The sequence below is a fragment of the Mixophyes fleayi genome, chromosome 11, assembly GCF_038048845.1.
Source record: "Mixophyes fleayi isolate aMixFle1 chromosome 11, aMixFle1.hap1, whole genome shotgun sequence".
NCBI lineage: Eukaryota > Metazoa > Chordata > Amphibia > Anura > Limnodynastidae > Mixophyes > Mixophyes fleayi.
In genome coordinates, this window is record NC_134412.1 from 14,845,836 (window position 1) to 14,871,778 (window position 25,943).

General features: G+C 43.1%; 1 protein-coding gene across 3 annotated transcripts in view; it reads right to left on the reverse strand.

Moving 5' to 3' along the window:
* Positions 1-25,943, reverse strand: part of PHLDB3 (pleckstrin homology like domain family B member 3) — a 52,585-nt gene that overhangs the window by 20,137 nt on the left and 6,505 nt on the right. Inside the window, exons 1-3 of one of the 3 annotated variants that reach the window (XM_075190294.1) lie at positions 10,700-10,889; positions 8,539-8,786; positions 2,691-2,822 (exon numbers count right to left, since the gene is read on the reverse strand). In XM_075190294.1, coding sequence (XP_075046395.1) covers positions 2,691-2,822; positions 8,539-8,766 — 360 coding nt within the window. In that variant the 5' untranslated portion in view covers positions 8,767-8,786; positions 10,700-10,889. Of the gene's footprint in view, positions 1-2,690; positions 2,823-8,538; positions 8,787-10,699; positions 10,890-25,943 lie in introns of those variants that run through there. The other 2 variants (XM_075190293.1, XM_075190295.1) reach the window with 2 other exon arrangements.

Here is a 25,943-nt window from a genome sequence, read left to right on the forward strand (position 1 = left end):
GGATACGGTATTTGTAGGCGTTTGCCCAGTAACATCGCACCGGTAGTTTTGTGACAAATGGCAGGATCGATAGTGTGCATCTGAGAGCTTATAGGAGAACCAACTAAAGGCCATTGAATTGGGAAGATCTCCAGCAACCAATTAGCAGCAAAATATTTCCCTTTTGTCTCTAGGTCTTGTAACAGTCTCCAGAGCTTATTAGAACAGACGGAAACAAAGGTCTGCAGCTTAAATAAACAACATTTACCAAAGGAGGCCAGCGGCACAATACATCATCAGCTCTTTGTACAAGCAAAATAAACAGATGTCAGCCACTCAAAGACACAGGCCGGGGGCCAGGCAGGGGCTGAGACGGCCCCCCCCCCCCTCCCTGTACCTGCGTCTGTCCATTCAGTGTATCGCTACTTGTTATTAACAATCACTTTCTGCAACAGCCAGTTTAGGTTATAGAATTTCCATAAAACATAAAATATTTAATCCTTAGTACAGTCATGCGGTCGCCCTTAGCAACCAGTCCACAGCAATGAAAGCAAGGCACCGATTGGCTGCTATGGGTAACAGCACAGTTGTGCTATTTGCACCAGGTTAAAAAAGAATCTCTAAAACTATAGTATAAAGGGTGAGACATAATATCTGACAAGTGTGTAATTGTGCCTTGATATCATTGTCTTCTTTACAATATCACACTGGAATATCAATGTGTGTGAGCAGCAATTTTGTGGGCTGAACCAATATATTTAGCTTATTAAGTCAGTAGTTCCATCACTGAAGCATAATGCACAAATACTGCATTGTTTAGGATATTGGTACAACCCTTGAAATAGGTTCACTCTGTATGGGTGACACGCTCAAGCGCCATGGCATTGGTTCTCTCCTATCTGAAGACCCAGCATGCTCTATCAATTACCTGCAAAGCATGCTGGGAGCCTGCAAACCATACTGAAAGTCACACAGAGTGCATGTGTAAATCCTATCTCCCCGACATCATGACTGATGTTCCCAGACTGCAGTGCCATCCTCTTCCTCCTCTGGTTTCGGCTCAACTCCCCTGAGGGTGCGTGGTCTGGAAATACTGGTTTGTCCGGATTGCGAGAGAGACTCGGTTTGTGATTCAAAGAGGTTGGCGGAGAGAGGGATCAGAAAGGAGGGGTGCAGAGGAGGAAGGGGTGTAAGGAGACACAGTAGGGACAGAACCATAAAATATACTGTACAGACATGTCAAAACTTTATGAGCTGGCACAAAAAGTGCATCATCCAACAAAGTAAGTAATAAATTCTAGTACCATAGTAGTGCATGCTAATAAGTTCTATAAACACGCAAATGACATTAACCCCCTTAAGTTTGGAGGAGTTTTTTTTTAGATTAGAGCCAAATCAGTTCCACATGGAATAACATTTGCATTGCGATTTATTTGTTTCCTGGGACTCACAAGAAAAAGCAATGACAGCATCCAGAAATATATTTTTTTATTTTATGATTATATATATTTATTATGACATATATTGTAACAAATTGACCCTAGTGTGTGTGTGTGTGTGTGTGTGTGTGTGTGTGTGTGTGTGTGTGTGTGTGTGTGTGTGTGTGTGTGTATGTGTGTGTGTGTTAGGGAATCTAGACTATAAGCTCCAATGCGGCAGTGATTGATGTGAGTGAGTGAGTTCTCTGTACAGCGCTGCGGAATTAGTGGCGCTATATAAATAAATGGTGATGATGAGGACTACTGCACGCCATTTGTGCCACTGAGTGGGCGTGGCAGAGATTATGATGATGCATGCTGCATCATCACATCGTCGCACGCCCGGCGTTCAATTGGGTGGGCGGGGCTTGACTCGATCTGTGTTGTGTCCTGCTACATCCCCCAGTCCACTGCAAACGTTTTGCAGGCGGGATTGTATCGGGGAGACTCCTAAACACTCTGACCAAGCATAGAGGAGGCAGGTAGGTCTGAAATAGCTATAGAGCTAGAAGCTATAGTATATTTAGTATATTTACAAGTTTGTTTGGAAAAATCAGGAGACACCTTAAAGAGTCACCAGGGATTGCAACTGTCCGAATTTATTTGAGTGAAGATGGGTCACATATGTCCAGTTAGCAAGCATGACAGAGCAGCAGCAAACTGGTACCCCATGGATTTGAAGGGATGTTTTGAGGGGCCAAAAGTGCAGTACACGCGCCCCCCCCCCCCCAAGTGGCATGTGGCACGCCCCAATGTCACATGGTCATGCCCGCTTCAGGAGGCATAGTAACAATAATCCATAGCAGCATGGCTCTATTAGTAATGCCTTCCATGATTCAGGTCTCCCATACAACTACCAGGGCCTGGCTTCCCTTCAGTGACTGCGCAGCCGCCATGTTTCCTTTTACAAACAGTCATGCAAAACACAGCGCACTTGTGCATTATATGGATTTATATATACAAATAACTTATAAACCATCTCAGAGTTCAGTCCTCATTTTTCCAAACCTACAGAGAAAATACTGTGACAGCTGAAGTGACCCTTTATGAGGATATATGCCAACGGGCACGTTTACATGTTCACGCCCCATAATTCCTAGCTGCAGATTTTTATGGAGTATGTGTGCGGGACTTGTCTGTTGTTTTTGGGCTTATAACTAATAAATGCATTTATTTATCAGCGAGAGCGAGAGAGGTGCACGGGGTGCACCACCACCAGCTGACATGTGTTACCTCAATTCTCATCTCTCGTCTCTGCAGCTGCAGCTCTCGGATCTCCTGCTCCAGTTGGGAGATTCTGTTCATCACTTTCATCTGCTCGACCTCCAGCCGCCTCTGAAACGGATTCCCGGGCGTCTCCTCATACTGGGGGGGTACAGAGAGAGAGAGAAACTGATCATCTCATTCACACAGTCCTTTCTCTTATCTCTGAAGCTACTGTACAAAGCCCACAGCCCAATAGTGTGATTATATAAATATCAGTGCACCGCTATCAACTATTAAAACTACTATCTAAATGTCAATATGACAAGTGGACAGGGGGTTGGAGGACCTAATTGCAGGCGCTTATATCCCCATTTATATTACGGTTGTTTAGATGACCTCTAAACCGGTCTTCCCAGTCATGCCTGTAGTGATATAGCCACTTGCGTGTATGGACACATTGAAAACAAATCTGAGTGCCAAGCGGTGGGGTCCCGTGTCCAACCTGGGATCGTTGGGGAGAAGAAGACTTTTTAGGGGCAAACGCAGGATGTGCAAAGGGGGGTTTCCACACCAGGCCACCAGTGGGCGTGACCATCATGCATGGGGGTGTGGCTATAATTTTAGACAGTGCTTGGCTGCTCTCCAACTCTTCCTATCCCCATAATATACATGGGCAATGCTGTGTGGACTACTGTTAGGTGCACGCAGCTCTCGCTTTTCAAGCAGAGCCGTTGGAAGCGGGGACAGGGTCCAGCCACCTCAATTATACAGTGCCCCAGGCTTGGAGGGGGGTTTCCAGGCACTAGGAACCCCCCCCCCCCCTCCCCTCGGTTTGCCTAGGACTTTCATGAAATGTCCACCACTTTCGAGGCAGTGTAAGTGTCTACTCATCCCATCCATAACTTAATGAAAGCGAACGACTGACTGGTCGCTATTAATCACTGAATATTTGCACTTATGTAAGTAAATAGCCCCCAATGAGCAATTTGTAAAAACAAAACAAATATATTGTCAGGTCTTCAAGGTCATATGCTGGTATGCGGGCTGGTAACTAGATCACTGGCTACAGTCCATTAGTGCTAATCCGTTTTACCACGTCAAATGTACATGGTGTCTCCCATAGAAACATGTCTACAGGCTGCAAGAAGGTATTACAGTCCATTAATAAAATACCACTTACAGATGTGTGCGTAATTCTTGAATGACGGAGCTCGTGTCAGTAACGGTGTACTAACTTCATAATTGCCAACTTTTGCTCCTTGGCTTCAGGGAGATCCCAAGGGGGGTGGGTGTGCGGGGGCAGGGCTTGACGGATCGCATCATTTTGGCCACACCCCCTAAACGATTGTCACAATTTTGGCCAATTACAACAGGGGCGGGGCTAAAATGTTGTAATATTTGTGTCATTAAGCCCCACCCCCAACACTTATCTATGGCAGCGGCGAGAACCGGGAGGTTGCCCTGCTCTCCCAGGAGCCCGGGAGGTTTCCCAGAAATGCAGGAGTCTCCTGGACATTCCAGGAGAGTAGGCAACTATGCGTTAAAGAAAAGCAGCCAATGAATCTCTAGAGACTGAAGTTTCTTTTACATTTCTGTCTCCGTTACTGAAGTCATGTTGTCTTACCTGTCAGTCTTTGATTAAATCTTGGTCTCCATGAAAATGGCCACCTCCATAGGCATCAATACATGGACATAGGACACATTTTCTGAACTGTGTCATCATGCCACAGATGGCGAAGCCAACCACGTCTTGTACTGGCTCAGCATCAGGGAGAATGCCAGACTCTTCAGGGAATGAGGGAGATCACCCCTATGTCAGGGAGTCTCCCCGACATTCAGGGAGAGTTGGCAAGTATGACTAACTTTAACGGATGGAACTGGAATAAGTATCCACAGGCTACCTGACTGAGCGGGTAAAAAGTCACTTGCACACCATGGAGGAAGCCATTATTGTACTCTGAACTAACCCAGCCTCACTGCGTAGGTTGTAATGTAATGTCACACTCTTACGCAAGGTGATAAAAGCCAGGACTTTATATCTAACGCTTTCCAGCATCAAGTAGGTCTGACAAGCTGGACAGTGTGAACGAACACCTTGAAGTCTGGCCTCTAAATCACTGTCACTTGTGGCTGCTGATTCTCTACAGTCACGTTGAGCTGTGAGTCAGCATTGCTGACGTCAGACGGCTCTGATAATAAATCAGATACCGCAAGCCACCCACCATCAGTCCCAGGATAGCGGACAGTGGGCAGAGATCCAGCCACACGTTTATCTCCATCTCAGCTACAGGGCGTTGAGAACTCGCTGCCTTAAAGGAAAAGTGCAAGTCTTCACATGTGTTCTTACAGGCTCAAAAAGGAAGATTCCACCTTCAGGCGACTTTATACCCTCCTGCGACATTTACTGAAAACATTGCTTTGGCCTTCTAATTTTACCCTACGCTTTTCCAGACATGCCCTTGTACCCTATTTTGCCCTTGGATATGATGCAAAGCTGCTCCCTTAATACAATATAAGTAGCCAATGTGGACCTTATTCTAAGGGCAATAAAAACAAACATCTCTATATGATGATATGAAGACACAGCTGAAGAGCACAGCAGGAAGCCAGAAAGATAAAGCAACATGTTTTTAGTAAAAGTCACAAGAGGGCAGACAGAGGACGGAAAAAAGTCAAAGTTGCCTGAAAATAGAGAAACTCTTTAGACTAAAAAATGCAACTACAGAGCGACATTCTGGGTGCAACAACCTGGTCTACACAGGAGAACACGACAACACACAAATACACCCCCCATTTGCACCACTTAATTTTTCTAAAAATAAAATTACTTCTATAGAAGAAGTTTCATTACCAGCGAATAGTAATCCCTTAAACAACACAAACAATTTCTAAATAGGTCAACGTGTAGAACATAATAAACTAGTGTGCTACACAGACTAACATTCTATTGCTGAATCTCAAAAAAAGTGTTTTGTAAACCGTAATATCACTGAATGTAATGAGCTTATTAGGCACGGATCATAGAAAGCTGTGGGGCTAGTAAAGGATTTGTCTGACTTAGGTTTCTGGTTTTTTTGTATTTTTGAATGCGACTCCCTTGATTTGACTGTGAAACTAAAAGAGAGAGATAATAAAATTTTAATAGAATAATTATCTTTAGGACCAGAGTGACATAATGATGACTAATGTACCCGAATCTAATACCTGTAATTATTACTACATCCTGTTTTACAGTTTGCAACACTGGGACCTGGGCGTATAGAGTATACGGCTGTCCCCTATTGTCATATGTTGCTATAGTAACCACAATGGCACAAGAGAAGACTTCGGGATAGATTTCTAAGAAGGAAAAGTGGAAGCATTGCCCATAGCAACCAATGAAGATTCTAGCTGTCAGGTATCTAGTACATTCTAAAAAATAATAGCTAGAATCTGATTGGTTGCTATAGGCAACACCTCTACTTTTCCTTTTTAGAAGGTTCAACATATATCTATCTACCCTTTAAATTGGTCATGAGGAGCCTACACTCTAAAATCTAACCCAGTCTGTGAGATTATAACATATAACACATTTCAAGAGCCGATGGAATTATTTTTTTTTGTATAAGCAGCAAAAACTGTGTTCAGTCGTGTCCACAAATTTGCTACAAAAATTGACTTCGTTCCTAGGGGGGTATTCAATTGTTTGTTTTAACGCGCTAAATCCAAAAAAAACGAGCGCTCTAAAAAAACTTCATATTATACGGTAATTTTGCGCGCGTAAACAGTTAATACGGTACTTACTCGCTGCCAGCGGGCTGAATTTCAGCTCGCTGCTCAGGGAGCTGCGAGATGAAATTTAGCGAGTAATTACCGTATTAACGGTAATATTTTTAGAGCGCTCGTTTTTTTTGGTTTTAGCGCGTTAAAACAAACAATTGAATACCCCCCCTAATGTCAATCACAACCAGCAATGGGTTGAGGGGTCCTTAAACCATTCACCGAAAGTACGAATCCAGTATATCCTGGTAAAATGTACTTGAGCGTACATATATCAGTCAAAATGACAGCCACCAACTCACCAATGTCCGGGAGATATCCAAAATACAAAAGAACAGATTTAGATCTCCGACTTGTACGGTTTGAGCCACTAGCTAACATAATGCATTAATATGTGACAAGTGACAAGCTATAGTATTTCTGGTCGTTTATGAGATGTCAAACAGGCAAATGGGCAACATCCTGTCTTTCTGCCCTTTGGCCTTGTTATTAAAGGGACACTGAATGCAAAAAGCATTAATAGTGCCCGTCTATGCTTAAACTACATGTATCCCCAACCAGCATCTACAAAACTGTTCACTTGGAGAAAACTCTAAAATCTGGACATAGAATAATATGCATGCTGGTGTTTTATTTATAATTTATAAGTTTCCTTTATTGTTCATAAGAGGTAAACTACCACATTATTTGTTTACACAATCCCATGAAAAGCACATTGGGATATATTTACTAAACTGCGGGTTTGAAAAAGTGGAGATGTTGCCTATAGCAACCAATAAGATTCTAGTTTTCATTTATTTAGTATATTCTACAAAATGACAGCTAGAATCTGATTGGTTGCTATAGGAAACATCTCCACTTTTTCAAACCCGCAGTTTAGTAACTATACTCCATTGTCTTAAGGTGATCAATAGTCACGAGGACAGAGATGGGCTCCGAGCCCTAACCTGTGGCCCGCGGTTCCTATTGTCATATGTGTTTGTTATAACTTGTAACACTTGTTTGCCTGCTGTTATTACATAACAGATAGTCTCTTTCTTTCATTAAATGTATTGCTGTAACTTATTACTGAGATTAAGGGTAATGTGTGGCCCTTTAGATGGTTAGAGGGTCGCCCCATGCGGCCACTGAAATCTATCAGGTCACTGCACTAGAAACATGAAATTCAAAATATATTCTTTTTTTTGCACGGTTCCTTCCTGTACATCCAAGGTAACATATAAACAAGCTATTATAAAACATGCACAGATGTTGGAGTCAGGATTATATATATTTACCATAAGGCTGTTGTTATGGGCACGCTCCTATATTCATTAGACTTCCCTACCAGTAAGGACACCACACAGACCTATCAGAGCCTAAAAATTGCTGATAACAAAACGGTATGCAGCGAGATAGACGGTCAAGGACAAACATTTCCAGGAATAAACAATGCTGTGGTTTGGGATGGGGCTCATTAAGAGGTGGCTCGGAATGTACGTACGCAAAGACACATGTAAGAGAGGGTATTAACATGCATGTGTGTTAATTTACACCCCACGATAGCGTAGAAATGTGACTTGGCGGTGTTAGTACTACATACTATCAGCTGGAGGTGTGAAAACGCAATTAGCCAATCAGAAGCAGTTACACAGAGCTGCCAGCGTCATTGCATCACGTACCTTTACCCTCTGTTACCCGCAAGAGATAAACCTCCCAAGAGGGAATGCTTCAATTTCTATGTGTGTCGCAATTACGTGAAAACACCGTAAGGGGAATTCAACTGTGCGCAAAGTCCCGTTTGTGCCTCGCGTGATCAGACGTCACGGGATGTTACTGCACTAAACCGCTGCTGAATGTTGGTCACACCTCAGAGGTACAGGAATATTTTACTTACCGTGAAACCTGGTAGAGCGAAAATCCCAGTAGTGGTTGAACGGAAGTTACTTCCAGCGTGTGTAGTATAATCAAGTGATTGGGAATGGCACTAAATCGTATAACAAGCTAATAAATGTGAAAATGAGGGTGTCTACGGATGGCCTTACAGAATACGTGTGAGCGACAGAAAACAGAAACAAGGGACAGATAAGAAGAGATTACAATCTCATTTCTGTACGCGAGAGATAAGGGAACTCACTTGTATGTGGGCGCTCTCTGTACTGCTGGTCTCCTCATCGTCCGTGCTGTCCGTCACTCTCCCTCCTTCAGAGGACATAGAGTCTCCCTCCAGCTCTTCCCCTCGGAGCTCCCACGCACATTCCTCCTTCCGCTCGGGGGGCATGGATTTGGCAATTTGATTGGCTGGGTCCAGGCAGATTGGAAGCTCCGTCTGCCCCAAGAGTGTTCCCGGGCGTCCGACAACCATGAGTTACCCAGACATACACCCTGCGGAGAGAGGACAAACATTAGATCGGAACAGAACCTATCGGCACGAACGGCGTTTAGAGCTGCAACGCGCAAAACAAGAATACATTTGTGCAAACAATAGTGACGATCAAATTTCAAAGTGTATCTGTCACCTATGCTGTGGAGACCGCCGCTTTTGTGAGCCCCAAATCATGACAATGCCACTGAAGTGTAGGGGCCCCCATTCGCTGCTCCCCCTTTTTTCCTGGGCACCTATTGCTATCCAGCTATGTTCACATCGGAAACTATATATTTTCCCAGATTCTAGCTGTCATTTTGTAGAATGTTCTAAATAAATGATAGCTAGAATCTGATTGGTTTTTCAAACCTGCTGGAAAACTCTCAGCTTGATACATTTACCCCCAGGACTGTCTTTAAGAGATAAAAGAGTCTAAATTGTACAGCATTCCATAACCCACAACATGCCAGTCCCAGGCAGCGGGAAAGGGGGTGTGGCCACATCATTATGGGGGCATGGTCACACCCCCAGGGGGCTGTCTAGTGCTATAAAGCACTACGCTGACCATTAGAAATCTCCTTTCCCCCCCAATGTTCCCACCTGCGGGACAGAACCCCAAAATCAGGACTATCCCGCTGAAATTGTATGATAAGGGGGAATTCAATTCCCCCCAGATTAGCGCTGCGATAACTCTATTACCGTTATTACTGTAAATTCCAACCGGCTTTCTGCTCGTTTGAGCTGTGAGCAAAAAGCCGGCGTTGAAATTACCGTAATAACAGTATTTAAGAGCATTACTGTAATAACTAATAGTGCGCAGGCCGTGTTACTGTAAAAAGTAACTCGGCCAATTGAATTCCCCCCTAAGAGACAAACAGAAAAGTTGAAACTAATGAAGGGGGTGATCTTAAAGTGGTAGTAGGGTGGATTTCATTTTAAAGCGATAGTTTCACTCTTGACACCTGTAAAGAGAGCAGACTGACTTCCCTGGAGCAGTCCCCAACAAAAACAGCCTGCGGGCGCACACCTATGAATGCGCTAGACCAATAGCCGCATTTCCACAAAGAAAACGAAAACCTCCGCTCGCCCGTATGCTTTACACGTTCATCAATAAACGTCACTGGCTCGTCTTCTCTACGACGTAATTATATTGGAATACATTCAGGACAAAGCACTTTATGACAATAATATACCATTCATCATAGGACACGTAGATCAGGAGGGTTATTCAAAAAAGGAACCAATGCCAAAAAATAATAAACAACTGTGTCAACGGTTTATTAAGTAGAGGAACAGAATTCTATGAAACCATTGTTGTGGGAGAGATTGTTTTTCAAATCATAGTTTTGCAGCAGCATTGGGATCTCTCACTTTATGTCAACTTTCACTCTGCCACACAGCATAGGCAAACCGAGGGGTGGGGGATCCTAGTGCCTGGAAACCCCCCTCCAAGCCTGGGGCACTGTATAATTGAGGTGGCTGGACTCTGCCCCTGCTTCACACGGCTCTGCTCGAAAAGGGAGACCTACGAGCACATAACAGTAGTGCAGGCAGCATTGCCCATGTATATTATGGGGATAGGAAGAGTTGGAGAGCAGCCAAGCACTGTCTAATATTATAGCCACGCCCCATGCATGCTGGTCACGCCCACTGGTGGCGTGGTGTGGAAACCCCCTCTACAAATCCTGCGTTTGCCCCTGCACAGGGTGAGATTTTGATTACTCAATTTGACCAAATTGGCTTTAGTGACATCACCGAGGCACAAAGTGCCTCATGCCTCAAGTGGCGACACCAGTAAGCTGCATCCTCATGTATATCAGTACAGTCCCACCAACTGGCTGCATTCCCTGTGTAGGTGGCTGCCTTTTAATCCGTTTTCCCCGATTTTGAGGAAAGTTTCCTTTAAGCTACGTCACAAGAACATTTCTCACACCTCTCCTCTATGGTTCAGTTCTCTCCCTGTCTCTGCGTCTGCTTTTCTCACGACTACTGTTTGTTTACGCCATTCTCCTCCCCAGCTCCTGGCTCGCCCCTGCAGCGTCTCGAGTGTATACATCGCAGTGACTCAGTCCTGGCGTCCCGGCCAAAACAGGACTTCTCGGACATCTCGTCCTAAAACACGAGTTTCTTATCCAAACACAAAAGGAATCATTTAGCATTAAGAGCACGTGTTGTGCAACACAGCCCCAGACAAGCTTCACTTACCATTAGTCACAGGCTCACAGTCGTCATGAGATTTCTGCACTGCCAGCAGATTTAAATCTGTGGAGTTTCAGAGCGTTTCGTAGGGGGTATAATAGAGAGTCTGAGCCGGCCCTGTGTGGAAACTCCCTGGGAAAGATAATGAAGCCACGAAAGGCTGATACGGGCAATTTTCAGGACTTTCCATTAAGATTGCCCTACAAGGTCTGTGGCTTTTACTTTGTGTGACCTCTTAGGTTCCTCTTTTCAACAGAAAACTAAATATAGAGTTATGTGAAACAGCTACTAGCAACATTCACAAAGACACCCGGAAAGCAGGGGCAGCCTGGACTGGGGGGCAGAGGGGCATCTGCCCCCCCAGGCTGGTCACATAGTGAGCTACCTTGGTTGGGTCAATGGGCCACCTTTATTTTTTTTCCTTTAAAATAGGTTTCCGAGTAGAGTCTGGTCCCCCAGGCTAAAATTTGCCAGCCCCCCCCCCCCCCTACCGGAAAGGCTCCAGTATGCTGGGTACACACTACAGAAAACGTCTCCCGATGCGATATTGTTAACGATTTTACAAACGACTGAAAGTCCGGATCAGCATGACGATTCATGTGCACACACTGTACACGTTTTACACTATTTACCTTCTGTGCTCTTCATCTGTCATAACCATCGGCTGAAATGATTGGAACTATAAACCATACTTGTCAACTCTACCCGAATTCCGGGTAGGTCTCCCGGACTCCCGGGAGAACTGACAATTCTCCCGCATCTCCCCACCTCCTAGTGAAGTGGGCAGATTTGAAGCCTGCATGATGCGATTCTCCGGGAATCGCATCATGTGGGCCCCGTGCTAAAATTACGCGTTTTTAAGTCATTGCATCACGGGGCGGGGCCACAATGAAGCGATTTGCGGAGCCCCGCCCCCTCATGCCCACCTCTACACTGAAACGTCTGGAGGCCGATTGTTAAAGGTTGGCAACTATGCTCTAAATTCTCTGGAGATCTGCATACACTGCCGGTCAGGAGTGCGCACACACTGCAGGATTGGAACCACATCGTTCCTTCGTTTTTAGATATTTTTAGTCCGTTTATAAAAGCAAACAATATGATATAACAGTTGTTTATCGTGCAATTGGCCCGATAAACGGGTTAAAAACCTGTAGTGTGTACCCAGCCTAACATAACTGCAGATATATGAAACAGGCCTTTGTTCCTGGGGGTACCCCCCAGACTTTCTTAAAATGCCACTTTCTTTGCATTGAATGGAACATAACACCGCAGATGAAGGCATGGAAGCAGCAGTGATCTTTTCAGGAGTTCATACAACTGTTCTACAGGATAGTGATGTGACAAGTAATCTGTGTGCTGAAAAATCACTTAACACGTTTTCTGAATCACTTCTCATTTATGCACGGAGGAGTGGGGGGTGTTTTGTTTTCTTTAAACGTTATTTTTCTAACAGTACGAGTGGATACAAGTTCTTCAATACAGTGAATGTAAATCATACTTGCCAACTCTCCCGGAATGTCCGGGAGACTCCCGCATTTTGAGAGAGTCTCCCGGACTCCCGGGCGAATGTGGCAAAATCCCGGATCTGCCCACTTCACTAGGAATTAGGTCACAAACGCCGTGATTCCTGGCATTTGGCCCCGCCCCCCGCTGTCAAATGACGCATTTTGCGTCATGCAGTCACGGGGGCGGGTCCAAAATGACGCAGATTTTGGAGGCCCGCCCCCCATGACGCCCACCTCCCTCGCAGGTTCCCGGATACCAACATTGTAAAGTTGGTAAGTATGATGTAAATAAACGCAGCATACACAAATAAAACAAAACGGTCGTGGGAAAATAATTCTGGCTTACATTTGATTTCATTATTCAGTGGTTCTACCAGCGTACTTTATAAGGCAGAGACACCTATCTGTAATGACCGGCATTGTGACAAGCTATTACAAAGGAATGTGACAATACAACAGGAGCTGGGGGCCGCAGGTTAAGGCTCGGAGGGCCACGTGCGACCATACTTGCCAACTCCCCCTGAATGTCAGGGAGACTCCTTGAAATAGGGGTGATCTCCATCACTCCCTGAAGAGTCTGGCATTCTCCCCGATGCTGAGCTAGTACAAGACGTGGTTGGCTTCGCCATCTGTGGCACGATGACACGGTTCAGAAAATGTGTCCTATGTCCATGTATTGATGCCTCTGGAGGTGGCCATTTTCATAGAGACCAAGATTTAATCATAGATTGACAGGTAAGACAACATGACTTCAGCAATGGAGACAGAAATGTAAAAGACACTTCGGTCTCTAGAGATTTATTAGCTGCTTTTCTTTAATGCATAGTTGCCTACTCTCCCGAAATGAAAAGTGGAGATGTTGCCTATAGCAACCAATCAGATTCTAGCTATCATTTTGTAGAATGTACTAAATAAGTGATAGCTAGAATCTGATTGATTTTTCAAACCCGCCGGAAAACTCTCAGCTTGATACATTTACCCCCTGGTGTCTTTTAAGAAATGTCGTACCATTAGGAACAGACTTGAATTTAAATGCGTTAAGAGTGGGACATGTCTATCTGATTCTAAACTGACTGGCAATTCTAAATTTGGTCATGTATTTTGTGGCTCTGTGTGTATCGGACATATTTTAATTGTAGGTGATTATTACATAACAATAATATATAAATATATGCTTTGCTTTGAACGTGTAGTTTTTTACTACAGTGGGAAACTAACAATTCTCTTGGGCTTCAATTCACAAAATTAACTTTGTTTTTGTTTGTTTGCTAGCTCACCCCTCAATGTGATTGTTGCTGCAGTGATTAAACTCATTTAGGAGTAGATTTAACAAAAAAGGAAAAGTGGAGGTGTTGCCCATAGCAACCAGATTCTAGCTCTCATTTTCTACAGTGTGCTAGGTAAACGATAGATATAATCAGATTGGTTGCTATGGACAACACCTCCACTTTTCCGTATTAGAAGGTTTGATTAATCTTGTTAGACTGAACGGAGTCCTGTGGCTTCTCGCACTGTACATCCAGGAGGGGGCGCTCTCCTCTACATCCCATAACAATAGTAAACCCACATGTACATTCACATATTAGTGAAGCATGGTGGCACTTTCAACAATGATCTGCCTGAACCTAGCACATGAAATATTCAGTTCTAAACCCCCTGTGGCGCCTCATTGTGCTCCCCGGGTGAGACAACAGCTGCAGAACGGAATCAATAAGACAGAATCCTAGATACACCCTGGCACAGACCCCAGCAGCTCTCCTATGACAATGCAACACAGACACCTGTGAGCAGAAGAGTCCGCAGGTCTGGAAAAATGTTTTACGAATACGATAAATGATTATATAAAACTGTGCACCTGTTTTATAATGGGACACTGAAAGCAGATTAGGTTACAAAAATAAGTCTCGGACAAGTCACAGTCATAAATATGGCTGCGTTCATCATCAGTTATTTATATAGCGCCACTAATTCCGCAGCGCTGTACAGAGAACTCACTTACATCAGTCCCTGTCCCAGTGGTGCTTACAGTCCAAATTCCCTAATATACACACAGACAGAGACACACAGACAGAGAGAGACTAAGGTCAATTTAATAGCAGCCAATTAACCTACTAGGATGTTTTTGGAGTGTGGGAGGAAACGGGAGCACCCGGAGGAAATCCACGCAAACACGGGGAGAACATACAAACTCCACACAGATAAGGTCATGGTCGGGAATCAAACTTATGACCCCAGTGCTGTGAAGCAGAAGTGCTAACTACTAAGCCACCGTGCTGCCCTATATTCAATATTAATGTCTGAACATATAAACTTGCACTAATAAAATGAACCCACTTTTGAACAATAAATAAGATTCATGTGGAACAGCGTCACGGCTAGTAGTGTATCTTAACAGTATTTCAATCTGGTTATCATTTGTCATTCATTTTTTCAATATTTCACTACAAGTATCTTTAATTGGAATACGAATAAAAGGTTCTTATATTTCTTGTCCAGATTTTAATGGAATAAAATAAAGATTGAGATTTTAACTTTATATTACTGTCACTAGAGTGCCTCAGGAAAAACACACTGTCTTTTTCTCGTTATGTTTAGACTAAGGTTTCAGTAAACTGTTGAGGAAAGAATTCTAAACAAACACAAATTAACTTATGCCAACTGGGAAGGAGATTCCTGTAAGAGAGTCTGCAGATGCCAGTTTAAGTTCATACAGAGAAAGACTAAGGTCAATTTAATAGCAGCCAATTAACCTACCAGTATGTTTTTGGAGTGTGGGAGGAAACGGGAGCACCCAGAGGAAATCCACGCAAACACGGGGAGAACATACAAGCTCCACACAGGCCATGGTCGGGAATCGAACTCATGACCCCAGTGCTGTGAGGCAGAAGTGCTAACCACCAGGCCACTGTCCTACAACAGATACTGAATTTCGATGACAACAGTCCTCAAAATACAAATATTGTTTTTCATTTTAAAAGTGGGCCGATCCCGTATACATAGTGCAGATGGCGGACATACGCGAGAACGCCTCCTATTAATTCATCAGGAACTAGTGACCTCACAGAGGTGCGATTCCTGTGTCTTCTTCGTATTGTGTCTTGCGCACTATGGGGGTGATAGATTTGGATGTAAGTGCATTTACGTGTCAGAATTTTGCGCATCAGATGAACCTTTTGTTGCACTGGTCACATATCCAACTTGCGCAGGTAACGGAGCTGTACGTATCTGACTCTTGCGCTTGAAGAGGTAGATCAGGGGCATTACTGTGATAGAGCAGTACAGTAGGAGACGCTTATTTTGGGTAACGCGCGTCCATGAAATACATTCATAGCCAATCACAAATTGCGCCAACCCAAGATGAATTTAGTTTTCGAGTTGATGATTAAGATTGCCGTACATTTGCTCCAGACGTATCTAAACGCTAGATTTAAGGATTCATGTATTTCAGACCATACTTGCAAACTCTCCTGGACTGTCCTGGAAATTCAAGTCAGTCTAACGGACTCACGGGAGAGCAGGCAAATCTCCCGCATCCCGCTACTGCCGTCCCAAAATTATGCGATCCGCAGTGAATCGTGTCATTTTGGCCTTGCCCCCGCTATAAAATGGCATTATCGTCGTGGGGGGTGGGGCCAAAATGCAGTGTTTGGCCATGCCCCTCTCCTGGAAAGAACTTGCCCAAAGAAGGCAAGTATGTTTTAGACATACTTGTCAACTTTTCAATGTTGGGAGGAGTGGTGGACGTGTGGGGGTTTGGGCCCAGCGAATCGCGCTATTTTGGCCTGCTCCCCCGACACAATGACACAATTCCCCAATAAATCGTGTCATGGAGTTTCTAAATCCTGCCCACATGATGCGGGAGAATGCCCTAGTCTTCCGGGACTCCAGGAGACTTACCCGGATTTCGTGAGTCTCCCGGACATCCCGGGAGAGTGGGCAAGCATGATTTAAGATAAGTGTAGACATTGCAGACGGGTGGGGAAAAAAAAATATATATTTTGCACCCACAATATTTACTGAATATACAGCTATACACAAATTACCGCTCTGAGCCAATTCATCTAGTGCACAGAATCATTGTGCTTCTGAATAGGCCTTTAATGATGCATTAATAAAAACATTATGTATTATCCCAGGATTGCTCCGGAAACCACTCTGTTTGTTATCGCTTTAATGAGAGCTTAATGATGCATCGCCTTCATTCAAATAAAGATTTAATGCCTTGTTATTTTTGTATTTAAGCTGAAGGAACGGGGAGGGGGGGCTCTGCTCACCCCTGATAAAAGGTCCTGTTAACCTCTGCACTGCCAGAATCCTGCACTACCTATCGGACTTGTCTGGTGGAACCTGCCCTACAGGGTTCCCCTGTCACGGTTAAGGAGGGCTGGTTTGTCCCAGCCTGGGAGTGGGAGCCATTGTGCGTTCTCACATTGGGCGTTGCAGGTATTAAATTTTCCAGGTCAAACAATGCTATTATTTAATTACAGGCCTGTCCCAACATGTGTACAGGCTACGCCACAGCCGTGTATAAAAATCACTTCTCCGCAGCGACACCAACACTTATCCACGTTCAGTCATATCAGATATTTGACATCAATAAAGACACGGACAGAGCTGTAGAAATTTGAGATTCAGGTCCCAGGCGGGCACATTTTTCCTTTGCACTGCAGACTTCCTGTCTATTACTTGCCCTGCAAGACATAGGTCTGTATTTTGGCAGAGGTGTGGGTCCAAATTATCGTTCGATACGATTTAAAGTGTTCAGGTCACCGTGTAAAGATTTAAACGCCCCTCCTTTTTTGTTCCAATATCATCATTTATTTATATAGTGCCAACATATTCCGTAGCTATACTATTATTATTGTTTATTCATAAAGTGCATACCTTCCATCTGTCCCGATCTCAGCGGGACAGTCCCGATTTTTAGGGCTGCACTCCTCTCTTCCGCTCGCTGGCGTTTTCTACACCAGTAATGTAGCTGCGCGCAAGTTTACGTGTAGATAAGTATATACTGTGTTAATAAACATTTAATAATAGCAAAGAGATTTTTTTTCCGCCTACCATTCTTGGCAGAGATTGTTTAATGACATGTAAATGACGCTGTGCAAGATCTTTCCCACGCAGTCATTAAACCAGAGAATCCAAATAAACAGATTATGGCAGACGGTTACTAAGTGCGCTCCATTTGAAATATATTTAGACTGCAAACTGCAGCTAAATGGAGTGGATTCTTATTTATAATCTAATTGATCATAATATTTAACAGTCCACCTATCCTATAGCAACAGAATTTTGGCAATTTTGCAGGACTAACTATGCAACCACTTACCCAGCGGCATGTGCATGACATTTTATCCATCCCACATGTAAGAAGCGGAGGTCTGAAACGCTTGGCACACTGGATACCAATGAAGTACTCATTTAAATGTACTCCTGTATATTATTTGCCCTTTGTATTGCCTAAAAGTAACTATTAAAGGATACAAATATTGTTGGTATAGGATGTCTACAGTTACAGTTCACTTTACCTAGATAATATGATGGAGCTAGCAAGCCTTCTTGCAGAGCTTGCCATTCAGTACAGTTCAGTTGTTTCCCTTCTCTTGCTCAGAAGCAGACGAATAGGTAGAAATTCCCTCACACAGATCATAGCTTGTACAGAGGGCTAACATGAAACGAAGGGATAGATTTAATAAAGCTTCTTAAAGGAAAAGTGGAAGTGTTGCCCATAGCAACCAATGAGATCCTAGCTCTCATATTCTAGAATGTACTAGATAATCGATAGTTACTTAGAATCTGGTTGGTTGCTATGGGCAACACCTCCACTTTTCCCGTTATACCAAATATGATTGCTATCCACTGGCCCAAGAGACACAAGAGGGCATCCAGCTCAACACTAAATTACTAAATATTATATTTACATGCACAACATGAGCAGACTCAGCGCTACCAATCAGCAATTGGCTTTTATCCATCTTGTGTAAATCAGACAATGAAAGCAAGCGCCCGATTGGTTGCTACGGCTTGGCGCGTAGAATATTAATAAGTGAAGTCTAGTCACTGACAAGAACAAGTTTTATTAGCACCAGATGGCCTAATTATCGCAGAATGGGGGCTAACGAGCCCTCCCGCCGACACACACACTCATTCAGATCCCTCTATGGGTAACATTCCTGAATTAAACCAAAACTTGAGGTACTAAGAGCTGGGGGACGTCTGGTTTGGCTTCTAAAAAACAGTCCAACGTAGGTTTTATTTCTCCCTGCGGGATACAAACCTTTTAGGCTCCGTTACAGCACAGAAAAACACACATTAAAGCCACTAGCAATTTATTTATATTCGTCCCCTCATCTACCAGCCCCACTTACTCATTTCAAAGAGTCGTTTTGTTTCACTCTGCGGCCTAATTGCAGCAATGCACTCAGAGACCCTTTGTAATGTTATGTCATCCAACCAAAGGCATATTTCATTTTTTTTTGGCAGATAATGCCTCAGGTCGCTGGGGAATGATCATCAGCAGCTATTTTCAACCCAAGCTGCCGGCGATGTCTAAATCCCCCAAGGCGTCCTTGACCTAAACATACACACGCGTGTTTGCATTACCTGTTTACACTGCCGTGCTCTTGGCTACAGCATCACGCTACAGCCGTTAACTCTATGACTGCCAGCCGGGAACAGTATATTCATGTACAGGACATTATTATACTACTGTACATTATATTTCTGTTCGGTGACCATGTTAAAGGACAAGGCAGTTGGCCAAATACTGCGGCAGAAGTCCAAGTTGACGTCTTATATTCATCCAATTTACAGTGAGGGGTTATTCCGTGTAATACCCAAGTTATAATGAACACTAAAGTGATAACATCCGAACGCACCGTTTATAGAGATAATGTATGTATAAACTCCTGCAATAAATCTACATAAGGCTAGCTCCTTCATTTATCTGGTTGGAAAGGAGATAATTTTAGACACCATCCCTGCATAATGCATTTAACATTAGGTTTCGACATGTGAATAACCCCTGCTATTAAGGGACACTCCTCCTGTTCCCTTTAGTGGGTTTTCCAACTGCGGAGACCCCCTTTAAGGGAACATTCTCACATGTGCCCTTTAAACGTTGAGTGACCCAAGTTCGTTGGGCTTTTGGACTCCTTCACTAGTTCCGTAGTCATCATCCAGTCGCGTCCATGTATATAATCCCATAGGCTTCAGTCGGTTCTGTCTGGTCACGCGTTTTGCTCGCATCTCAAAACTGCACAAAACGCGTGAGTCACTTTTGCCTTTCTGACCCAAAATTTGTCTCCAGAGGTCTAGCTAGGTAAGTGCATAATTCTACACTTATATACTGTGTGCCCTTGCTATGTCTCCCCCAACGGGAACATTGATCCATTATCCAGTATAAAGAGGGAGCAATCTGGTTAGAATAAGAGCAGAACTGCCCTCCATGCCCATCTGTAATGCCAGCTTGCACCCAGAAAGATTATTACCATCATCACTTAATAACAGCAGTAATAGCACAACTGTGCTATAACCCATAGATGCATAAAAACAAAAAACCGGATGACTGGTTACTAATGGGTATGTCTGTACTACGTGTTCAATGCTATTTATATGGTTATTAATAGGGTAGTGCCCAGCCCATTTATTGCACGTACTTGACAACAACATGGAGAGGCTGCCGTGCCACAAAACAGCATATTAAACATACAATGTCTTTGCCAAACCCATTTGTATTATGTATCATCAAGGGCTGTGTCTTTGTAAAGCTTTATATCACTATTGTTTTGTCCAGACATAGATATATGTAACAATAATATTATATAATATAATTATACATATTTATATATTATTGTAACCTGGTTTATAATATTATACAATAACAAAAATATACTATATGGATCCCAAAACATACTAGTAGTTTAATTGGCTGCTGACAAAAATTAACCCTAGTCTGTCTGCGTTAGGGAATTTAGACTGTAAGCCCCAATGGGGCAGGGGCTGATGTAAGCGAGTTCTCTGTACAGCGCTGCGGAATTAGTGACGCTATATAAATAAATGGTGATGATGATGGATCATTGGCCCATCCAGAATGTCCTTACCTACTACATAAACCCAGTTATTGGGGAGAGATTTTTACCAGCCTGTGGCTATCGAGCTGCCCTTTATTAAATCAAAATAAATGTATTTTTGCTTCTAGCGCTTCTGTCCGACAGAGCTTACAATCTAATATTTGATGAAGACACTGTCCAAACTCATAATTAGCCGACATTGGTCTCTCAGGGCTGTTCTTTTGCATTTGTGTGCCTATAATCGCTGACATATGCTTTCAACACCCTCATTGCATAACTCCAAACTGGATTTTCCCCAGCTTTCCTGATAACGACTTGTCACTCCATAGACAACCTGTGACCAACCAGCAGTTGTAGAACTTTGAGCCAGAAACGATCTAAAGTCTGCTCTATCTACACTGTCTCACATTACAGAAAGCAGAACCTGCCAGGTTCTGTTAAGAGACAGCGCAGCACACACCAAGTCCCTGCTTGTCCTCAACACATTGGGCTGCAAGGTTATCTGTAGAACACAAGCAGCCTGCATCTCTGCATAGCTCCCATTCCCAAAACATCCACCATTCTTATTGTCCAAATACCACAAGGTTTGTGTCAATATTAATCATAGGTGCATTCCAGGTTAGTGACAAGATGACACAGCATAATGGCATTCAGGACATGTGTACTGATGGTAAATGCCACAGAGCTCATAAAGTACAATTACAGTGAACCTTTCACATAGTGCATTAGCCAGTGGGGAATTCATTGATTTTAAAGGAAATGTTCCTCTGTGGGGGAGGAAAGGGTTTTCCATACACCCCTGATGTTTCTTCCCCTCCAGCGTCCAACTAGTAGATCGTAGAACCTGACTGGATAAGCAGCACTGGTACAATCTGCTGCTGTTCATTTAACAGTGTTCCTGGTGAGTTAAGGAGAGAACTAAAATCGAAGCACACATTTTTTTTGGTCAACGTGTTTGACTGGGGTCTGATCTTTGTGCCCTCCATCTCCTGCTCCTCTGTTATGTCCCTAGTTTGGAAGTGGGTGGGAATGTAGCAACCTGCAGCCAATCAGATCAAAGGATTTCTACACAGCAGCACATATTATTTCAGGTAATGGGCAAGCTAGTCATGTGAGAAGTATTGAATTGTCCACTCACGTGATTGTGTCACTGAGGACTGGGCTACATGCAACAGTGACATGATGTGAGGAGGGGAAAGGAGGTAAGTGGGAAGTCACAGACTGAGAGTTATATAGTGGAAGGAGCAGGGTCCCCCAGCAGCACAGAGTATATCAGAAGATGAGTGATGTCAGTGAGGACAGGGCCAGTGACATGATGTGAGTAGGAAAATGGAGGCAGCAGGAAGCCACAGACTGAGAGTTATATAGCAGAAGGAGCAGAGTCCCTCACATCGTAGTGACGCAAGACTACTGATGCATGATGATATGAAAAGATGGTCATCCTTTTTGTTTTATTATTATTAAATAGCACTAGCACGGTAGCTTAGTGGTTAACACTTCTGCCTCACAGCACTGGGGTCATGAGTTTGATTCCCAACCATCTGTGAGGAGTTTGTATGTTCTCCCTGTGTTTGCATGGGTTTCCTCCGGGTGCTCCGGTTTCCTCCCACAATCCAAAAACATACTGGTAGGTTATTTGGCTGCTGACAAATTGACCCTAGTCTGTCTGTGTATATGTTAGAGAATTTAGACTGTAAGCTCTCTTGGCGCAGGGACTGATGTGAGTGCATTCTCTATACAGTGCTGCGGAATTAGTAGCTCTATATAAATAAATGATGATGATGAATCCGTCCTAATATTTGGATCAGTGGTCCATAATCTCAGGATCTTTGACCTAATATCACTCACCATTAGCGATTCTTCATAACATACAGATTTGTCAACCCACTACATAGACAGCCTCTACTACAGTACACTTATCAAGCCAACATTTATACCTTCTTTCCAGAAACACTTGTGGTGGTAACAGCCCATCCGGCATTAAATAACGAAGCGTTAGGACAGCTTTAAATAAGTTTTGAGAATCAAAGTGTAAATAATTCCCAGAAAACTGACTTGAGGCATTTTAACTTGCAAATATGATCCATGGGACTTGCACATATATGATCGATGGGACAATAACATATAATGGCTAAACGAATCAATGTGCGGCTGGCAAATTGCCGGCTAGAATTAAAACGGCATTTTAATTAAAGGCAGATTTTGTCTTCAATCAAATTGCCTTTTTAACTTTAGCCGGTAATTTGCCAGAGTCACATATTGATACATTTACCCCGAAGCGTCTTTGGAGCTAATGGCAAATGAGTTAAAAAAAAAAAAAAAAAAAAAGACAACGAAAGCCTGTAACCTCATAAAAGAGCCATTTTCTCATTGTTATATATATATATATATATATATATATATATAACAGAGTTTTAAGCAATACAAGTACCTGCAACAAATCTATACGTCTGTCTGAATCCAGAGTATAAATTCGGTAAGGGAAGTCATTTCAACATTTGTGGCCATTGTTAATTTGGTTTCTGAAAACACAATTTGCATTCACAGGAACCCACGTACACATAGTGGAGGCCACATATTCAGGATCTGAGTAAAATTATGCTAAATTTTTAAAACTGAACTTAAAGTCTAAAGAGGTTCCAGAATTTCTAATAACCAAGAGCGGACCCTCCAAAATGCCCCCCCCCCCCAATACTAAACACCCACTTTCCAATCTTCCCATTTATTTCCCATTCAAGTTACCTGGCCTGAATACATCATCATCATCATCATCATCATTTTATTTATTTATATAGCGCCAACATATTCCGTAGCGCTTTACAATTGGGGACAAACATAGTAAACCAATAAGCAAACTGGGTAAAACAGTAAAACATTCATCACAAATCAACAGAGTCCGGACAACGGCTGTAGAAAATAAGCGAGAGGTTCGGGGAGCACAGGATTTTGGCCGTGGGCCTGGACAGTCAAAGTCACGTAAACCACAAAAGAACGGGGTAAGCAAGAGATCAGGAGGGACCCACGGAGGCCACAAACACTTATATGTCAACTAAACCCATTTTGTCCAGGGGATTTCTCTGCTCTCTGTTAACGAATGACTGTCAAGCCTCTCCATCATGGGCAGTCGGTGATAAATCGTGGAACAGACAGACATCCTGGAATTAAATCAGCCAAGTTGTCAACTACGTAAATACAAGAACATTAAACAGAACGGTTGTCTTAAATAAAAGTGTTTGTGCGCATTAATGGAGAAGAATTGTGTAAACAGGCATTGTGTTTGTACACAGCTACAAGCACCTTGCCAGAGATTCTGATAGAATGTGACATAAAGGATTCAATACAAGAGACATTTGATAGGTATGACAACAGCTGAAGTCATTCGCTGATAGGAAATCTTTCAGAATGGCGTCATAGCCGTGGTGTCTAAAAACGCAGTGTTTATTCGCTCCGAATGCAAATCATTAATTTACACAAGGAATAGGGAGAGACTTTAATCATCGGAGAGTTTTTAAAAACACCAACAGGAGTATTTTCGGACAAGTTGCCAAAATGCTTCATTAAAACCCTCTCCACTTAACATCTGTTAAATTTGAACAGAACCCAAGACAGTGACAACTTGTGAACCATGAAGGCACTGAAATAAGTGCTAGAAGAATTAGCGTAGAGCACTTCTGTAGCTAGAAAGGCGCTAACGTGAAAGTGAGTGCAACTACCCTTTAGGGCTAGGCTCAAGAATTCTATATGTATCACTCAGAGGCAGCTAACTAAGCCACATGTGACTGCGGAACTAAATAGCACTACTGTGATGGGCGGCACAGAGATCAAACTATAATCTTATTTAAAAAGTACAATGTAACATTTCCAAAGGCAGATAAATCCCATTAGTAGACTCGGTTTATAATCCAAGCCTTGCAGATTGGACAGTAGGCGATCGCAAAGGACTTTGCAATCATCTGTAAGGGAATGTCATCTCTCATGGACACACAGCCCGTTATCAGCAAGCTGAGAAATGCATTTATATTACCTGGGTCAAACTTACTTCCTTATGTCTGTTTACCTTGAAATAACTTCCTGATTCCGCGGCTTATCGCATTTATAGTTCCTAATCTCATTGTCCAATTTAAAATAACATAATTCTACGCCCACGTACCAAATTGGTCAAGTCAAACATTGCAGCAACTCTCCTCCCCTTTTATAGGGCTGCTAAATAAGCTATTTAAATCTGGAAAAATATTACAAGGTACACAAAAAGCGATCTTCTTAAAGCTGCATTACCACCCAAAAAAACGTTTTTCCCCTAACATGTCCCCCTTCCTCTAGGCAGATCCCTCGGGCTGCTATATGCAGCTGACTTGCTTGGGGGGTCTGTGCGTGACGTAATACACAACAGGAAAGTAAATAAAGATCACCATCTTTAAATGGCATCGGATAAGGGGTGTGACCAATCAAAATCCGCAATCCCTTGACTGAAGTTTCTGATTGGCCTTCCCACAGCCTACCAAGTCTTTGGCCTTGACTGTCAGGGAAGAGGATCCTCTGTTGCATATTTTTTGCACTTTAGAAGTAAATTACGCATAATGTGAAATTGCAGCTTACGAAAAAGTTCTCCCTATAAAGGCATTTTCCATTAAAAATAAAAATGACAGTGTATAGTGCATGAAGATTTTAGGTGCAATAGCAGCCTTCTAACAAAAATAAATTACAGTCTGTTATTTATCATTGAGCGATATGTTGATGGTAAATTGTCACAGTTGTTTTATTTAGGTCATTATGTCGGTGACATGGTCAACAACAGGATATCTGGATATCCTGTCCTGCAATCAGTGCCAGCATTTCATTCTAGTTGCCTCAAAGGCCTCTTTGGCCTGAGAATACCATCGGTAGATGTGTCTCTGTCTATCTATCGGTCATTTGTTCTACCTGTTTCAGTTATGCATTTCGGAAACACATGTATTCAAAGAGCCACTGAACTGGAAGGAGCCTGTTTATTGAGCACATCTAGCAGACACATAAGATTTTTGCCTTTATGGAAAAGAACAAAGCCAATATTAGATATATATTTAATCGCCACGACAACAAAGATTTTTCATAAATTGGCCAATATACCTTGATCCCATATACCGCAATGGACTTTTTTTTTTCCTCTTGTGCTCATTTTGACGCAGTACAGCTAGATAAAAATGTAGCCACCCCCTACACGCAGTCGTTTTTTGACCTGAACCAATATTTGTGAAAATGCAGCCAATCCATTCTACCGACATCCCTGAGTCATGTGGACTTTGCTTAGATCACGGTTAATAGATTAGCTGCTACTTATTCGGCCCACACTGGGCTTCCTCCAACAAGTGTCGTAATCTACTTGTTTGGCATGACACCAAACAGACAGATCGCAAATAATCTG